The following is an 18,044-nucleotide window of genomic DNA, read 5'->3' as shown; positions in this document are numbered from 1 at the left end:
AGAGGGTGTGGCAGTGTGACTTAAAGTTCTGAGGACATTAGCTACAACTCGAGACTGGCCCCAAATAGCCACAACAGCGTATTTGTGTGTGCATTTTATTCCTGGTTTGCTTACTTGTCTCTGTTTCTTAGGGCCCTTCCGGACCACCAGGAGACAAAGGACCCCCGGTACAGTATGCTTTCCACGAAGGGCTGGGTTTCTGTGGGAGGAATTCCACTGAAATCAAAGTGTCAAATGGGAAGCAGCTAACCTAGTATCTGAGAAGTCCTGACATTAAACAGTGCAGACTCTCTGAGCTGTGAGCCTCAATGGACAGGCGTTTGAGTAGGAGGGGGCGATTCTGTAACGGGGCAAACTGAGACTGGCTTTGCCGTCTGCCGTCCGCCTACCACAGAAGGCCAGCCATGGTTTAACAGACTTAATCACATTGCCAGAAGAGCTGTGTTTGAGTCTTGTCTGCACCATCCCAACCATCAAGCCATGAGCAAACGAGGGGACCGTGTCACTGTGTGAGCTGGGCACAGCAAGACCTGTGAGTCATCGTGGAGACTCGATGGGCTAATTTTGTGCAAAAGCGACAGGATGGCTGACAGTTGGCATCTGTCCTTAGGCGCCACGGCCACTGATGACATGCCTGTGTGTGCATTTGCCAGGAAAAACATGCATCCCTATAATCCTGCCCCATTGGAGGAGCAGCCACAGACGGCAGCTGGGATGACCTAACATCATGTAGATATACTTTAAATTATGTTTATTTCTGGATTGAGGCTCAGCTATTAATTGATAGGCATAAAACGTAGAGTAAGTTACCGCAAAGCAGAAGTGAGGTTGGTGGGGCTCTGTATAGAGGGGTGAGGGTGAAGGGAGGTCCACGGAAGCCCCGGGAGCGGCAGCATCGGCTCCTGGGCAGCCGCGTTGCCTGCCTGGGAGGAGAGCTGGAACAGGATTGCAGATCCAGTTACGGAGAAGTCGCAAGGGAAATGAGAGCCATGACAAAGGGTATCTGCCATTTCCTGGCACTGTCCAGACGTTTTCAAAAGGATGGGAATGGTTTTCTCCTAACAAGGAGTAAATGTCATTCATGCACGGAGCACTGGGCTCGGCCTGGCGCAAGGAAACCGATGGAGCCAATTCAGTCTGTACAGGCGCCAAAGCGGTGAGCCAGGATGTGAGGTCAGGCCCAGCTCACCACAGAAGCTGTCCCTTCCGTGCCAGCAAGGGGCCTGCAGGTGAGGCCAGGGCAGTGGAGCACAGCAGGAAGGCTTTCCAGAATATTCTGTAGATGTGTGACCACCCCCCCACACCTTCATGGTGGAGGGAAGTGAGTCAGGGCCCCTAGGGTGCTTTTTGCTCACCACTGGCACTGGATTTCTTGCAAACCACTTGTACCCTGCCAGCAGGAGCTCTATTTGCTTCAAACATGGGCCGTGTCTTCTCTGCTTTATCACCAGGGACCTCGAGGCTTACCCGGATTCCCCGGCCCTCAGGGACCAGCTGGCCAGGATGTAAGTATAGAGCAAGGGCTTGGGCTGGGCCTCGGCTCTTAGGTTTGCCCCTGGAGGCCGCCCTCCGCCACCTCTAGGCACTTATTGTCCATGTAGGCAACTTCAGAACTCAGTCAAGGGTTTGCATGGACACTGTTTAAGTCATGGCCTGTAGCTTTGTATGTCAGGGGTTTTTCTTGTGCCTTCGAGCTTGGCTTTCAGAAGCTTTAAGCTCCTGAGTGTCCCTGCCCATGTCCCCTGTTTCCTGACCAATTTTCTTACATTTCCAGCCTGTCAGGGCTGCTCAGTCCAGGCACCCCCTCCTCCCTGGAGTTCTTCTCAATGCTTTATATCTGGGCTTTCCCCAGTAAGGGAATTCTGTCTGCCTGTCCGACGCTCCTGGAACACACGCCATATCCTGCTGTGGGACGATGGCATCGGCGTTCTTAGATAGCTCAGAAGGTCGGTGTGTGAGTCCCATGTGTCTGTTGGTCCGTGGTGCCTGGCAGCAGGCCAGGTACATGGAAGTTTCCAGATCCATACTCACCAGCTGAACGGACCAGAAGCAGCATGAGTTCTCACAGGACAAGGACGCCTGGCAGTGAGCAGGGGCATTTCTTGCTTAGATGTTCATCCTTCTACCTCAACAGGGCTCGTTCGTTACAAGCAGGAACAGTGACATCCCCTTTGGGCTGTATTTTTTAAAAATCTGTCCTCTAAATCTTTCCTCCAAATATTCAGACTTGATCACTCCACTCTTTCAACATTGTGTTCTCATGACCAGCCAAGTAAAGTGTTCTCCTCCCTTCTAAAGATGTTCCTTGCACCTGTGTTTGGAAGAGGCTTGGGGACGTTTAAAACAAACATGTATACATGTGTGTGTGCACGTGTGTGTGTGTGTGTGTGTGTGTGTGTGTGTTTAGTTTTGTGTTAAGGATAGGAAGAAAAGGCAGGCAGCTGACTGTTCTAGATGTTTGCCACCATCAAGTTTTCCTGGGAAGCCTTGGGTGTCTGGCTGAGTTAGGGAACTGTGACATTTTCCTGGGCTCGGTCCCCACGGCTGGGCAGTTTTACCCCACTTAGATAAACTTGGCCAGCGCAGAGGTAGTTGAGAGGGTGGGTACGTGGGTCAGGATGATGTCATTTCCTTTACCACTGTTGATGTTTTCCCTCTCTTTCAGGGTGCACCAGGAAATCCAGGGGAAAGAGGCCCTCCTGGGAAGCCAGTACGTCATCCCACAGTTCTGGACGAGTTTTAACTGTCAGCAGGGGCTCCAGTGAGAAATAAAATGCAGCTCAGCTGGTCCTAGAGCCTTTAGCAAATGGGTTGTTTGCAAAGCTGTGGGCAGAGGGAACCGCCGTGGAGCTGTGGAGCCAGGAGATGCAGAGATGAACCCCACGGGTAGCCTGTCTTTAGAGCCGAGTGGGAGCTAGAATTGTGGGCCAGGGCTGCAATGGTGGGTTCACAGCCGCTGCTGGGATGGATGGCCTGAGCCAGGGTGGAACTGTCTCCCCACCTGCTGGTTTCCTGACAGAGCTTCCCATTGGTAACACACAGTCACATGCCAGTAGGCTGTGGGCCCCATGGCATGTTCCTGTGGCAGGCAACAGGTCACAGGAGATCAAAAGTGAGCAACTGGACGATAGTAGCATCCACTTCAAATTCCCACCACACCCATTTCCGGCCCCTTGGCTGGCTGATGTTAGCACCTCTCAGTTGCCCCTGCTTAGAGTTGTTTGTAGCCATGAGAACAGGAGAAGCTGTGCACACTTGCACAGACCTGGAGAGCCCTGAGGGTTGCGTCTTTGGCAGGGCGGCCACAGCCCAGCCTGAGGGTCCTCCAGGCATCCCTGAGGTGTGACACCCTCCTCTTCTGGGCATCCATTTACTGATTGACTGATGGCAGGGAAGCCCAAGTGTCCAGGCATTGGGTGGAGTCTGTAGGGAAGGAGGCCTGAGGACGGGCAGGTCTGGGTGCGTGGAGAGGTGGCTGTGGAGGGTGAATCCATTGGAAGCTGCTGCCGACAGCGGGAGTTGGAGTGAGGGGATCCCGGGCCATGAGGGTGAGCCCTTCAGTCTGGTTTCCAAGCCAAGCTGCTTATTGGGCATTAGCATCCGCTGGAGGTGGGCCTGGGGGCCGCCTGTCTCCTTGATGAGCCTGCCTGCTGCAAGTTGCACAGAGACCCCTGTGGGCTCACACGACTCTCCTGCTCCTATCCGAGTCGGAGGGTGCAGAGGAGACCTGGACAGGGTTCCTGAAACCAAGACCCTCCTGTGGGAGGGGTACAGGGTCTTGATGGGGGTCAGGGGCAGCTTGCTCAATGCCCTCCTCTGTGGGGTCAGCCTCACTGATCACAGTCGAAGTCCAGGTGGCACTGGGGCAAGAGTTAAGCTCAGGCCAGAAAAGGAACGGACTGCAAATGACCTCTGCCAAGCCTGGACCTTGACACGTCCCTGCAAAGAGGATTAAGTCAGCAGAGTCCAGCCAGTAACGTCCAGTAACATGGGCATTCGTGACTGTGTCACAGCCGGTCACTCCAGGACAGACTGGGAGGAGGAGGAGGAGAGGTCAGCTACCTTTAAAGTTGTTCACCCCAAACTGTCCCCCTCGAGGTCTCGGGTATGGTCCTGGGGCCCTCAGGGTTTCTGTCACTGAATGTGCCATGGGTCAGGGATTCCCAAGACCACCTTGGTCCAGTGGTTTCTGGAAGGACTCATAGACCTTAGGTCAGGGTTTGTCACCGTGAAAGGTTGAAATCAGCAGAGGAGAAGGTGTGCAGGAGCACCCAGCATCCTCTGTGTGACTCTGCTGTGCAGAGGGCACTCCGTCCTCCCAGCAGCACCGTGGGGCAGCCCATGTGGTGGTGTGACAGCTCACGTAGTGTCCCCACAGCCTCCACGTGGGGGCTTGCACAACCCAGGTCTGCCGAGTTAACCCTTTCCTGCATGCCCGTCATCCTGCAAGGGTGGGGAGAGAGCCACGGAGAGCCCTCCAGTGTCACCACCTCCAGGGGAGAGACATAGAGCTCCCCAACTCCGGTCAGGTTCCCTGGACATGGAGTCTGTGGCGGGGGCTCCAATGGTGGTGATTGGATGAGAGGGTCTCGTGAAACCTGTGAGGACAGAAGAAGCAGGACATGGCAGGGAGGGCAGTGGACAATGGGGGTTCCACCCCAGGCCGACCTTGGCCTGAGCTGCATGGATCTCTGGAGTGTGGGAGGCACTGCAGGACTGCCCCGGCCCTCTCACCCGAATCAGTCATTTCTGGCCAGTGCTGCCTGCACCAGGGCCAAGAAGCATGGGCAGGGCATGGACTGTGGCTATTCCTCTGTCTGTTCTGTCTCCCAGCCACCTCCAGTCATGTGTCATGGGTCTGACCCTCTGCAGTGCAGCCACTGTCCACCCTCCCAAGGCCCCCCCCCCCAGGCAGATTCTGTTCATGTGTCCCATCAAGGCCTAGCTTGTGAGTTTGCAGAAATGGGTCAGAGCAAGACCTAATGGAATTATCTGCAAGGCCACGCTGTATCTTCCCTGAAAATCCACTCCTCCCCCTCCTCCTGTTCTCTCCCTTTGTAACTAATGCCCAGGCACGCTGTCTATGGGAGCTCACTGTAATTATACTAAGAGCTCAAATGGCAATGTAAATATATCCCATATAATACAACGCCAGCCCCATAAAAATGTCCCAATTGGAGTGATAGGCAGCCCTTGCTGTGAGTAACTTCCCAGGGACTCTGTGCAAAGCTTCAGAATGAAGCACCTTTCCCTTTTCAAAGTTTGCATAGATGACGATTGCACAGGGGGTCTTGCTCCGAACACTGCAGGCCGTTGGCCCTCTCCTTAGCAGCCGCTTGGGACGCTTGACCTTGTCCATAGCTGCTGTGTCCCGAGTGAACTCTCCCAGCAGAGATGGCAATTCCTTCAGCTCCTCCAAACCTGCGTGAACACAACCCAGCCTCTCCCAGGCATCCCTGTGTGGAGTCCAGGCATGGATTGAATTTCTGAGCATATTAGGGTAGAACACAGCACACACACTTCCTAGCCACTGCAGCCATCGATCTGATGCAAAATTAAGTTAGTGGTGTTTGACAGCTTTTGTTTACCATGGGGGGTGAAGCAAGCCCCCCCACCCCCTGTCCTCCGCGGGTTAAGACAGTGGAGTGGCCTCAGAAAGTCTTGGTTTCACCCTCTCCGGTGTGACAGGCTGGATTCATAATTCATACGGGCTGAATGCAAACCTAGAAGAAACTGCCCTGCATGAGTTCAGCTGTGGTTGCAAGCTGTAGACAGATGCATTTTCCAGGGTACTCGTTAGAGCTGTGCCAAGTAGCAAGCTCATGTCTGGGTCTCTCCTAAGAGCTGCTGCTTAGCTTCAGTGTCTCTTAATTCCCGCTGGGTGCCTTTCACCCCAGTGTGAGCTGAACTCTCACTGCACCCTGGGCTGGCCACAGCCGTTAACGGGCCACTCCCCAGCTCACAGTGGGTTTCAGCATGAATCCAGTGACCTGCAGAATTCACTTTGCCTCTTGATTTTTGAAGTCTCCTTTCCAGAATTCAAGACTTTCAACCCATAATGACAGGTGAACTTTCAAATCTTATTTCACCTGGGAGATCTGAAAACTTGGGCTTAAATTCATACTAGACTGTGAGTGACTGATAGCAACAGCTAGTGTCCATGCGGGGAATCCGAGACAGTCTGGTTGCAGGCAGCCCACCTCTTTGCCCCTGTGCCACCTGTCAGGTTTTGATGGGCATGGGAAGGAGGGACCACCAGGCGAAGGGAAGGGGCCAGAAGAGGAATCTATGGCCCAGGGAGGCCTGAAGTCATGCGGACTTGGCCAGGCCAGGCAGCCTGTGTCTTTGCGGCCTTGGACTCTCTCGTGTGTGGCTGCCAGGCCTGGGCCGTTGATGGGGCCTGTGTGGTGTGTCAGGAGTTACAACAAGGCAGGCCTCTCACTTCCTGAAGCTGCACAGGACCTGCAGTGTGCATGTGTGTGTGTGTGTCTGTATGCATTTGTCTCTTTTTCCTTTGGCAGGGCCCCTCCGCACGCCTGTCTCCAGAGGACATAAATCTCTTAGTGAAGGTAAACGCATGTAATGAATGTGCATGGGTTGATGGTGGTGGTGGGGACACCGGGCTCTCAGCAAGTCTGACAACCGTGAGACAGGCTTAGCAATGACCGCAGCTGTGTTGGTCAGGACTCCTGTGTGCCTGCTCGTGGGCTAGTCTGCAGTGTCCACGGAACAGCTCCTGGGCCCGCGGGCCGATTGAAATGAACATGAAATGCAATGAAGGTTTCAGCTCCTTTGGGGCACTGGCCACTTTTCAGACACTTAATGACCATGGGTGGCTTGTGGCTGTCTTCTGGGGCAATGCACACAAAGCCTAGAAAGTTCTCTAGGTCCAAATGCTTATTCACCTTTCACATACTATGAGGTTGCATGTTTGTTATGTTGTAAGAAACAGGAGACACTATCAGGGTCAATGAAGAGAAGGTTAGACTAGACTGAAATGGAATAGAATAGAATGCTGGGATAGAATATTCTGGGCAGCATCCAGTTCTCACTGATTAAATGTTGGCCACGAACTGTTCAGAAAGCCACGCCCCAGGCACAGCCGGGCATCCTGGGCACAGGTCGTGCTGATGCAGGGCTGTTGGCCGAGGTGCAGAGGGGAAGCGAGCTGCTGGGCCCTGTCTCCAGCATGAGCCCAAATTGGGCACGGACTTAACTCATTTCCAGAGCCGCCTGGACCTGCGGAGCTGAGCAGAACTGGGCTGGGCCAGGCCGGGCCTGGCTGGAGTAGTATCTGGAGGTTAAGGGCCCTGGGTCTTGAGCCGTGACAAGCTGGGAAAGGCTGGGCCAGGAGGGAGATGGAGGGAGATGTCTGAGAAAGACCAGCCTGGCTGCAGGCAGTGTGGACACTGTTGCTCTCCCTGCCACAAACGTCTGTCTGGACCATGGGTGGCGCCTGGTGCTGGGTTCTGGGTGACTGTCCCTTCCCTCACTTCATGTGTTCTGAAACACACTCAGGTGATGTCAGAGAATCGAAGTCAAAGCATGAGACCGAGGGAGGGAGGGAAACGAAAGAAAGAAAATCCAAGAGACCTGGGACCTTTATTTATCTCACTGCACATAGAAAGGCCTTAATGGGGAGTTATATATGTTATTGATAAAGAAGAGCAATCTTCATTGATTTTTATTGGCAAGAGAGTTTTCAGACCATCAAGGACTTGACAAGAAATCATTATGGATTCAGTTCCGTGTTTATTATAGGCTTTATTATAAGCCTAGACCATTTTTCATAATTCCACCACTCTGGAAGGAGCTGGGTTTATGCCAGCCCCTCCCCCAGACTGTGGCAACCTCCAGATGTCCTGCTCTGTGTGGACACTGCCAGGGTTGAGCACCACACCCCACCACTCCAGCCCTGAGTGAGATGCGGTCAAGTCAGCAGAATGCTAGGAACACCACAGCTTGTGCAAGCCCCGCCATCCAGGGAAGTCCCTGCAGTGGCCCTGTGCCCACACAGCTGCACTTGGCCTGAAACCCTGGGCAGGTGGCTTGGCCAGGTCTGTGGAGTCAGCTGCTCCCCTCTTGGCGTGGCAGAAGTGAGCAGTGGCAGGTGCCTCCACGGCGGAGAAAGCATTGTTTATCACAGGGTGTTTGCCTCTGCCTCAGAGTTTTATGGCATCATCTGTCTCCTGTTGAAAGCTGGAACACTGCCGAATAGAAAGTTCATCTTCCAAGAGTCCCTGTTAAAGGAACTTCCGGCACTGGATCTGTGCCCTAGGGTTCATGTTGAGGGTGACTCACCTGTGTAAATAGGAGTTCATCAGATGCTCACAACAGTCCTAAAGGTGGGTCTGATTGCTTCTGCATCTTGCAGAAGTCAAGTTGAGGCATAGACAAGGGAAGTTGCTTGCCCAAGAACTCAGAACAGGGGAGTAGCAGAGCCACTATTCACGCCTGGTGTGACCAGCTCCCAGTCCTTGCAGTCACCTCTCTGCTAAATGATTTCATGTCTGCCCAAGTCAGAACTTGCTGGCAGCTCTCTGATGGACAGGCAGCTGTTCCCTGCTTGTCACCTGGAAATGTCATGCCACACCTCAGCAGCAACGCTGTAGTGATGATTCACTTATCCAGCGAAACGGGGAATGAGATGACCAAGAAGTCTTTGCTCCTCCTGGGAGGCAGTGATGGTCTTTCCCCCAAAACAAAGACTGCCGCAACCCCACACCTGGTGGGCGCTTGATTTAGCGTTTACTGGGTAGGCTGCACCACACCGAGTAGGAACTGCATGCCAGGGCACAAGCTGGGGTTGCTGAAGATCTCTCAGGCCAAAGGAAGGGGAGGGGGCTGCTAGGACATGGACATCAGCAGGAACAGGTCACACACAATGCTGAGTTCTTTGTGTGACTTACTTATTTGCATTCTGCAACAGTCTAGGAGAATGCTCTTTGTTTACAGATAATGAAATAGACTCAAGGAGCTTAAGTGGCTTACCCAGGACAACTCAGTAAAGCAAGCTGTTGGGAGCTAGCACTGTTGGTCCAAGTCACGGGGTAGGTGGATGGGCCAAGGTCACAGATCTAGGGAGGAAGATAACTAAAGCCACAAGCACACCTGTAGCAGCTAGAATTCATTATGTTTCCACTGTGCTAGGTACAGTGGCAGGCGTCTTATGCTACCTCATTTATCATAGGACTTAGATGTCCCCAGTTCACAGATAGGGAGACTGAGGCTCAGAAAGGTAAAGCCAAGATCCTAGGTGGGTAGAGGCTTCAGTGGAGCTTGGTAGAACACTCTGGTTGGAGCCCTGCACAATCTCGAGATGTTTAGACAAAGTATGAAGTCCTATTGAAAGGTACTAGTGTTGGGTCAGGAGGGACTTGGGATCCCAGGAGCCAAGGTAAGCATCAGCAGGACTGCAGGCTTGGGGCTGGATACTCCCTGGACCCCAAGTCTCCAAGCCTGGGTTGGTGTCGACTCCAGCCCGTCACTGGTCCATCTGTGCCTGCTGATGGCTCTGGTCTGCAGGGGGCCACTGTGCAGTCAGCAGCCAGGATAGACGCGGACTGAGAGCCCTGCCAGGAGTTAGAGAAACAGGAAAGTGGTAAGATTCTGTTTGCTCCAGTGAAACGCCGTTGTGAAATGGATGCCCCTGCAAAGAACAGTTCCCAGTCATCACATATTCCACTCTATCAAGGTGTCCAGAATTCTTGTTGCCACCAAGCTAGCAGCATTCCATCCCTACCTTCCATCCATCCACCTGCTCACTTATCTATGTCCATTCATCTGTTCACCCCACCCACCTATCTTTCCATCTACTTACCTACCCAAGCATCCATCCATCTACCCCCGTCTATAAGTCTGTCCGTCCATGCATCCATCTGCCCACCCACCTGTCTGTCCATCTATCTGTGTATCCACCCACCCACCCATCCGATGTTGCAATATTCCATAGATCATCTTATTTTAAATCATTGTGGAAGATAGTCTAGGAACAGTGAGTTCCTCCCAGCCCTGCTACTTTAAAACCTGTAACCAAAAATTTTCTTCAGCTAGTATCAATCACCTTTGCTTCATAAATCAAGTTATTTAGCACTCCCCACCTTACAAATATCTAATCAGATTTTCAAAGTACCCAGTAAAGGGAGATGACACAAGATAACAGAAGGTCAGGGGTCAGTGGGTCAGTTGGCTGGCTGGCTGGCTTGGGGACCTAGCACACTCGTGTGCTGAGCTTGTGTCCATGGAAGACTGGTTGCAAAGGAAAAGTGACTCCAGCTCTGTCTCTGAGCACTCGCACTGCATTTCTGCCTGGTGGGGGAGGACGGAGTTATAAACAGACCAACACTGAGATGTGCACACCAGTTGTGGGAATTCCTGGGGCTTGTGGCAGCACAAAGAGCTCTGTGGAGCTCCAGACTCCTTCCTGGGCCAAGCAGGAAGACTTCTTGAAGTGGGAGACTTCTAAAGACTCTTCAAGGACTGACAGGAGGGAAGCGAGTAAAGGAAGGTAAACCACTCAGAGTTGCCTGTGTTAGGAAAACTTGGCCGTCCTGATAGTGGAGACCAAGGTAACCTCTAAGACTTCTGAAAATGCACTGCACTGGGTAGGACTAAGTGCAGCCCTGTGAGCAGGTGCCTCTGATGTGGCCTCCAAAGGACCAAGGCTGGCGCCTTCACGCTCTGTCCCCACATCCTGCACCTGTGAACTCTTTAAGATGCACACCTGCTGTGGGCTCAGAGCTCCAGCCCTATAACTCACAGAGTAGACGCTTGCTTTAAAAAAATATTTACTTACGTGTGTGTTTATTTTTGAAAGGCAGAGAGAGATCTTCCATTTGCCTGTTCACTCCCCAGATGGCTGCAAGAGCTGGGGCTGGGCCACGCTGAAGCCAGGAACCTTGAACTCCATTTAGGTCTCTCACATGGGTGGCAGGGGCACAAGCACTTGGGCCAACCTCCGATGTTTTCCCAGACATATCAGCAGGGAGCTGGATCAGAAGTGGAGCATCCGGGACTCGAACCTGGAATCTGCATTCCTGTATGGGATGTGGCATCACAAGCTACAGTTCAACCTTCTGGGCCATAACACCAGCCCCCAGAGTACTTAGCTGCTATCTAAGTACTTTTTAAATGAGGGAGTGGCTTAGTGAATACATGAATTGGTAACAGTCGCTAAACGCACTGGGCATTATGTGTCTGCATCTACTCGTGCTGTTGCTATTCTCAGCGTCGTCTTTGTATCATCTAACCCTCACCACAAAGGGAAGGGGTAGGGGAAGAGGAGGATAGAGAGACGCCTGTGGGAGACTCATCCAGGTGAGTTTTAGGTGGTACCTTCTCTGCTCCAACTAAGAGGTGGAGATGACACAGATGCAACAGAGAACGGACTCCCTCGGGGACAGACTTTTTTTTTTAAAGATTTATTTTTATGTGAAACAGAGTTACAGAGAGGGGTAGAGACAGAGAGGTCTTCCATGCACTGGTTCACTCCCCAGGTGGCTGCAACAGCGAGAGCTGCGCCGATCCGAAGCCAGGAGCCAGGAGCTTCTTCCAGGTCTCCCACGTGGGTGCAGGAGCCCAAGGACTTGGGCCATCTTCTACTGCTGTCACAGGCCATAGCAGAAGCTGGATTGGAAGAGGAGCAACCGAGGCTAGAACCGGCGCCCATATGGGATGCTGACATTTCAGGCCAGGGCGTTAACCCGCTGCGCCACAGCACCAGCTCCACGGTCAGAGTTTAAACTGGCCCCAGGGTCAACACTGACCTGTCTGAAAGAAGTGGAGCAATGCCCAACTCTGTGAGCCATGCGGTCGCTGCCTACCCTGGGTAAAGAAGAATCGGGGCTTGGCATTGCACGCCTGTCAGCTGCCTGCTGCTTTGTGCAGAAGCCTCAGCGCTTGGCGCGGGCAGCACAGAGAACTCAGCCCCCAGCTCTGCCTCTGACCTCAGGCAGGGCCTGCTCTCTTTAAGGAACAGTAGATATTTGTATTAAGCCTGCCTGTACAGTTAATGCAGTGCTCACCAAGACTGCACCCAGAGTGCTGACCTGGTTTTCTTGGGCTCCGCATTCAATCGTGCGGCTGGCCAGGAGGGCGACATGGAGGAATAATCCAGACAGGACAGTGGGGAAATCTAACTTGCATTTAGGAGACTGAGAATGTAAAGCTCACCACAGAAGTCTCTGGACAGTGATTCCATCCACTTAACTGCCTCTGCCTTTTGCTGGTGTTTAAAAGCAACACGTGCACCTGGAGAGACAGGAGCCGTCACCGCCCGCTCTCTGCAAGGACCTGGATCATCCTCCCCTGTTCTCTCTCCCCTCCCCCAGGACGTGTGCAGCGACTGCCCTTCCGGCCCCCCAGGCCTCCCTGGCCTGCCAGGTTTTAAAGGGGACAAAGGCCTCCCAGGAAAGCCAGGGAGAGAAGGCCCGGAGGGGAAAAAGGTAAGGAGAGGCGGGGGAGCTCATTGCTGTGAAGATCCTTGTCCTGGAGGCCCCAGCCTTGCCCCTGCTGCCTCCATAGCAGCCAGGCCTTGGCGGAGCTCAGCAAGGCGGTGCAGAGTGATGGGGACACAGCCATGGAGAGAGGAGCAACCTGGTATCTGTGGGTTGTTGTCATCTTAAGATGTTGGCTGTGGCAGTCTATTCCGCGTTGTTGACATGCAGACACGCACAGTCGGCCTCCTCTCTGTCTTTCCCTCTCTCCCCTCTCCCCACTCCTTTACTGCCTTGCCTGCTGTCCATCCAACACCCTTCAGCTGTGTCCTGGTAACAGGCCACAAGACAGGCATTTCAAATCCGTCCGTCCATCCATCCTCCCATGGTCACCACCTGATTACCATGCCCCAATGAACAGGTACTAGTGTCATTCAAACACACCCTGGGCAGGCCCAGATGGAGAAGACAGAGACCCTGTTCTCGTGGAGTTCACAGCCTGTTGTGTGGACACTGGGGAGACAGAATCGCAAACAAATCTCCGAATTCAGAAAACCCACCCAGGGAGCAGAGCAAGAAAGCAAATCAACGTTAAACCAGAATCCACACTCATCACAGGCTAAGAGACTTCAAAGACAGAAACCTCACTCATATACAGCCATGCTGAAACTGTCCCCTCTTATACACGTGGGCTTCACAAATTTTGTGAAAAAGTGGCTCAAAAGGTGTTCTTTTGGGTGCAAACATTTTGGAAACTCTGCATATTTTTTTATGCTGCACATTGAAGACCCCTTGTGGATGCTGTCAAACTAAGCCGTCGGTAAAGCCGCAGTAGCGCCCTCTGTCAGGCATGTTCAGCCAGGTTCGCCTGGTATCTGGGTGGCCTTGTCCAGAGGAAAACTAACCTTGTGGCGGGAGAGGCGCCTGCCCCTGCACAGGGGTCTGGAGATGGAGCTGCTGTATGCCTTGCTGGTTGTGCTTCAAGGAGATGCTCCCTGGATCCTGGAGAAGGCTTCTCCTGGGCCACAAGGCTATCAAAAGCCTCATGTGGCTTTGAAAACGCCTTGAAGTATGTGTGACAGAGAAACTCACAGTGGCAAGTTTTCTAAATGTTCTATGATGAGGAGCTAGGGGAGAGTCCCTCGTTTTCGAAGAGGAGAATTAGAGCTCTAATTTGAATTTGCCCTTACATGGGACAGATGCCCACACAGAGGTGAAACATTGCTCTGATTTCACGCACCTTGAGCACACCTGCTCCCCTCCCCCGGACCCCATGGTGCACGAGATTTTAGCATATGCTGCAATGGGGTGCCATGAGCCTCAAAATTTCTCCATGCAGCCTGGGACCCTGGGAGGGTACAGGAGGCAATCCTAAAACTGATTTGACCAAGCCATCATAAACGGCTATATGCTTTGCAGCATTTCTTGTATGGTATTACAGTCAATACATGCCTCTGAATTTTCTTTTTAAAGATTTTCTTATTTGAAAGAGCCACAGAGAGGGCAAAAGAGACAAATACACACAGATAGATTAAATCTGCTGCTTCACCCCCCAGGTGGGGGCCAGGGCTGGGCTAAGCCGAAGCCATGAGCTTCTTCCAGGTCTCCTATATGGGTGGCAGGGGCCCAAGCACTTGGGACATCCTCTACTGCCTTCCCCAGGCCATTAGCAGGGAGGTGGATCAGAAGTGGAGCAGCCGGGACTCAAACTGGTGCCCATATGGATGACGGCATCACAGGTCATGGCTTTATTTGCTATGCCATGATGACGGCCCTGACCTCTGAATGTTTGTACATCCACAATATGGTCCTTACCCCAAGTAGGCTTTTAAATAGCTCAACAGATCAGTTAATTAAGGTGGGTAAGTCTTTATAGGTTAGTTCCAGAAGTGGTAACCTCAGATATTCATCAGGGAATGTCTCCAAGTCACGCAGACTTTCAGCGAAGTCCCTCCCAAGACTGCAGGCCCTTTGCAACATTCACCGGGGATGAGGCTTGTGGAATGCATGGTGAAAACCAGCACCAGCAGTGCCCGTCAGAACTTCCTGATGCTCCCCCCCACCCAGCAGGCTCTGACAGGCACCCGGGAACCCCCACCTCCCACCTGGGCAGCCCCTCTCCAGAGCCAGGCAGCTGACACTCAGGTGTAGCGCAGCAAGGAAAGGCCTCACAAATCACGTGCTGTGTGTACAATCCTGCACGTGCGTGGTGCGTAAGGTACACGCCCACCCCTGCATGCAAGGAGCTATTGCATACCTCAGGCTCTGACCTCGCCCCTTCTGAGCTGGACTCCTGCACCTGCCACTGCCTGCGAGTTTGCTGGAGACAACACTCGGGGTCTCTCCCGAGGCAGCCTCAGGCCCAAGCTGCAGCTAACTCCATGCCTCAGTGGTGGAGGATCCAAGTGTAGCCACTCCTGTCCTGGTGACTCAGTCCAGGCTGTTGGCCTGAGGCCTCTGTTCCCCAACTCTGCTCCACGGAGCCCGAAAGAAGTCAACACACAGCACCTGGCTTTCCCCAGAACAAGTGGCCAGAGAAAGACACAGGCCAAGGTGGGAGCCAGCCTTGGCTACACTGTTGGTCACACAGAGCAGCCTGGTCTAAACGGGGGCTATTGGAGGGCATGACCATGGGCGACAGGGGCCGGTGCACACAGCTGACGGTGGCGGCCATGCCTGTGGCTGCACAGCCACCCTCAGTACCACCAGGTGCCTGTGTCCCCTGCTCAGACATTCTGGGGGCAGGGGCTGCTGTGGGAACTGCCAGCAAAAATCAGGGCACTGCTGCACAAGCATATGGTCTCCAGATGCTCATTCTTGTCTTGTTTCCTTTCCTGTGTCCCTGCCACAGGGAGATGCTGGGCCCCCTGGCCTCTCAGGGCCCCCGGGAATGGCTGGACCGCAGGTTAGTGAGCCTCCTGAACACCTGCATGCCCCACCCTGCTCATCTCCCTGCTTCACTGAAGTTGAGCAGGAGGAACGGCCAGAAGGGAAATCAGCAAATCCAGGTTCTGGGCTTAATCCGGGCATCATCGTCATCCTGGCCTGGCCCAGGTCAGGGAGACTTGTGGTGCCTCAGTCACTGATCCACACACGCTGCATGGGATGTCCTCGTTCAGAACCTTCAACTTCACCCCCCACGGATGAGGAGACTAAACAGAGCTCAGAGAGAACTGAATGACAGAATGTATAGAAAGAACCTGGCGTTGAATAACAAAAATGTTAGGACAGTGCTTTACAATTGTGAGTGAGCCTTGCTATCGTCATTGAATTCTGAGACCATGGGAAGGCAGCAGGCAGGTGGTGCAGCTTCAGCCACAGAGCAGGCAGGGACGATGGCTCTCAGGGCTCACACAACCCTTCCCCAAGGGTCTGTCTGGCTGTGGGTGGGGGTCAGGTGTATCTTGAAGAAGAAATTAGATGAGTATTAGTACAGGGGCGAGGAGTAGCAGAGACCCCTCTTCTGCCTTTGGTGCCCCCGAGATCTCATCCTGCTACAATGCTTGCATGCACCCCACGGTGCTCCTCTCCATTTCTCGTCCTGTGGCCTGGCTGTGTTATGGAGACAGCTGGGACACAGGTCTTTGTCTTCCTTAAGAAAAGAATCTCAGATGTGAGACCGAGCTCACAAGAAGCAAGCTAGCAAAGTTTAGTGAAGGAAATACACCTGCCAGGCCAGTCCGGCATCTCAGCCAAGAGCCGAGAGCCCAATCTGGGATCAGAGTGGAGTTTTGGGGGGTATGGGGCGCCCCCTTTCCCTACCCTTTCTCCTCTTTGTTCTCTCTTCGTCTGGGATATTGATGGGCAGAGGTTTGGTGAAAGTCCTCTTGGCTCTGTGAGCATAGTCAGTGGACTGGGCTGGTGGGCTAAGTAGCCCCCTGCCCTGGGCTGGGAAGACCCCTCTTTGTCCCCGAGGAGGGCGAGATCCACCTGGGAGGTTACTGGACACGGGGAGGACCTCGGTGTGTAAGTGCTGGCTGCTTCCAAGTCTGTGTCTGTGTTTTTCCCTCATCCAACCACACGATCGTCCTGGTGTTTTCCTCTAGCCCTGCCACACGCACAGGCTAGTGTCTCCATCCTGCCTCACAGCTAGGCCTGGCGTGGCTCATCTGACAGGACAGGCTGCGTGACATCAGGGGGAGAGTGCGCTCAGGAGCGAGGTCTTGGGCTTGGAGTCTCTGCCCTGTCCCTGGGGGTGGGGGGGTTCTTAATCTCTGCCCTTCAGTTTCTCAACTCCACATCATCCGCTTATCGCCATGGCGACTGCGGGCAGGCCGCTTCCGGTGCCTGGTGTACTTCAAGGACTTGCCAAGGTTATTGCTCTACAACCCCTAGAGTCCCAGCCAGAGGCAGCTTTAGAATTAGGGTGAAGAACTTGGATACGATGTGCGGGAGGAAGTCAAAACCTCGGGAACCAAAAGAGACGATGTGTAACATCACTTTTTAAAAAATGCAAAGTTAATACAATAGATCCAGGAGGAACAACACTTCAAAATTTAAAAATAACCCAGCCCAGCTGTCTTGCTTGCTGCCTGCCTCCCCCTCCCCCTCCCCCTCCCTCCCTCTGTCCCCTCCCCCACCTCCTCTTGTCCCTGGCAGGTGGGATTCCTCTGCTCATATCCATGCTGATATTTAATTTATCTTGAATTTTCTTAGATTGATTCTGACTTTTAAATGGTGCCCTGGAATATCGTTTCTCTTGGTTCCTGAGGTCTTTGGCCCCAAGGCCTCAGCGCAGGCCCCAGACCTGGAAAAGGTGGTTGGTGCTGTTACGGTTGAAAAAGCCAGTGAGCAAACAGAAACACTGCCCGTGGTGTGACCCCCCAGACCTGTGACCCCTCAGGCTGGACAACACCCAGGTATCCCCGACCCTGGCAGCTGGGGCATTTCAGATCCACAGACTTTGTGAAGATTTGGAAGGTTCCATGTAGCCAAGACCCAGGCATCAGGAAGCCCAAGTATCCGGTCTCAGAGGAAATGGAACAAGAGATTTTGCCGGGGGCAGTGTTAGCTTGAGACACCCCAAGAAAGTGTTGTCATCCACCACTATCCCTTCACCTGCCTTGCTGAGTTTGCCAGCTAAGCCTCTGCCTGGAGGGTTTTGTGGGCCTGCAACTTCACTGATCCTTAAGTGACATTTGCTGTCAGCCTGCTGACTGCTCAGCTTAACCTCTGCCAAGAAGTGGCCTTTGTTCAGAGAAACAAAAGCAGATCAATTAAATAGATAAGCAGCTTCCTGCACTTGTGGGGGGGGCTGTTTTCTCCATCAGCAGATCCTGGGTGATGGTGCTGATGTTTTGGGATAAAAGCTCCGATTTCTTTTCTTTGAAATTCTCTTTCAGAGAGGGTTTGCTCCTTTAAATACTCCCAGAAAGCTAAGGAAAGCTTCCATTCATAAAGAGAATGAAAATTAGAATCCTGTCTAGATGCAGGGCACTAGGGTGTGGTGACCTTGAAAATTCCCTGGGGCTGGAGGCCCTAGGGAGCCACCACAAAGTGCTGTGGACCTGCACTGAATTCTAAGGGCCAAATTACCTGTAGATGGTCAGCATAATCCTAGAATATGGTCATTGTCCCTTTTGAAAGGTGAAGAAAACCCAGGTTTAGCAA

At 53.1% G+C, this 18,044-nt stretch overlaps 1 protein-coding gene across 2 annotated transcripts in view; it reads left to right on the top strand.

Annotated features, from left to right (window-relative positions):
• The window catches only part of COL22A1 (collagen type XXII alpha 1 chain), a 261,951-nt gene that overhangs the window by 189,125 nt on the left and 54,782 nt on the right, over window positions 1-18,044 (top strand). For both annotated transcript variants that reach the window (XR_011389346.1, XM_051844068.2), the window contains exons 41-46: window positions 132-167; window positions 1,452-1,505; window positions 2,666-2,710; window positions 6,522-6,569; window positions 12,330-12,443; window positions 15,286-15,339. Coding sequence is in view for 1 of the 2 variants with exons in the window: in XM_051844068.2 (XP_051700028.2) it covers window positions 132-167; window positions 1,452-1,505; window positions 2,666-2,710; window positions 6,522-6,569; window positions 12,330-12,443; window positions 15,286-15,339 (351 nt within the window). In the remaining variant the exon portion in view is untranslated. The remainder of the gene's footprint in view (window positions 1-131; window positions 168-1,451; window positions 1,506-2,665; window positions 2,711-6,521; window positions 6,570-12,329; window positions 12,444-15,285; window positions 15,340-18,044) is intronic.

This window comes from Oryctolagus cuniculus, chromosome 6 (genome assembly GCF_964237555.1).
Source record: "Oryctolagus cuniculus chromosome 6, mOryCun1.1, whole genome shotgun sequence".
NCBI lineage: Eukaryota > Metazoa > Chordata > Mammalia > Lagomorpha > Leporidae > Oryctolagus > Oryctolagus cuniculus.
This window is presented reverse-complemented; position numbering and strand designations above follow the sequence as displayed.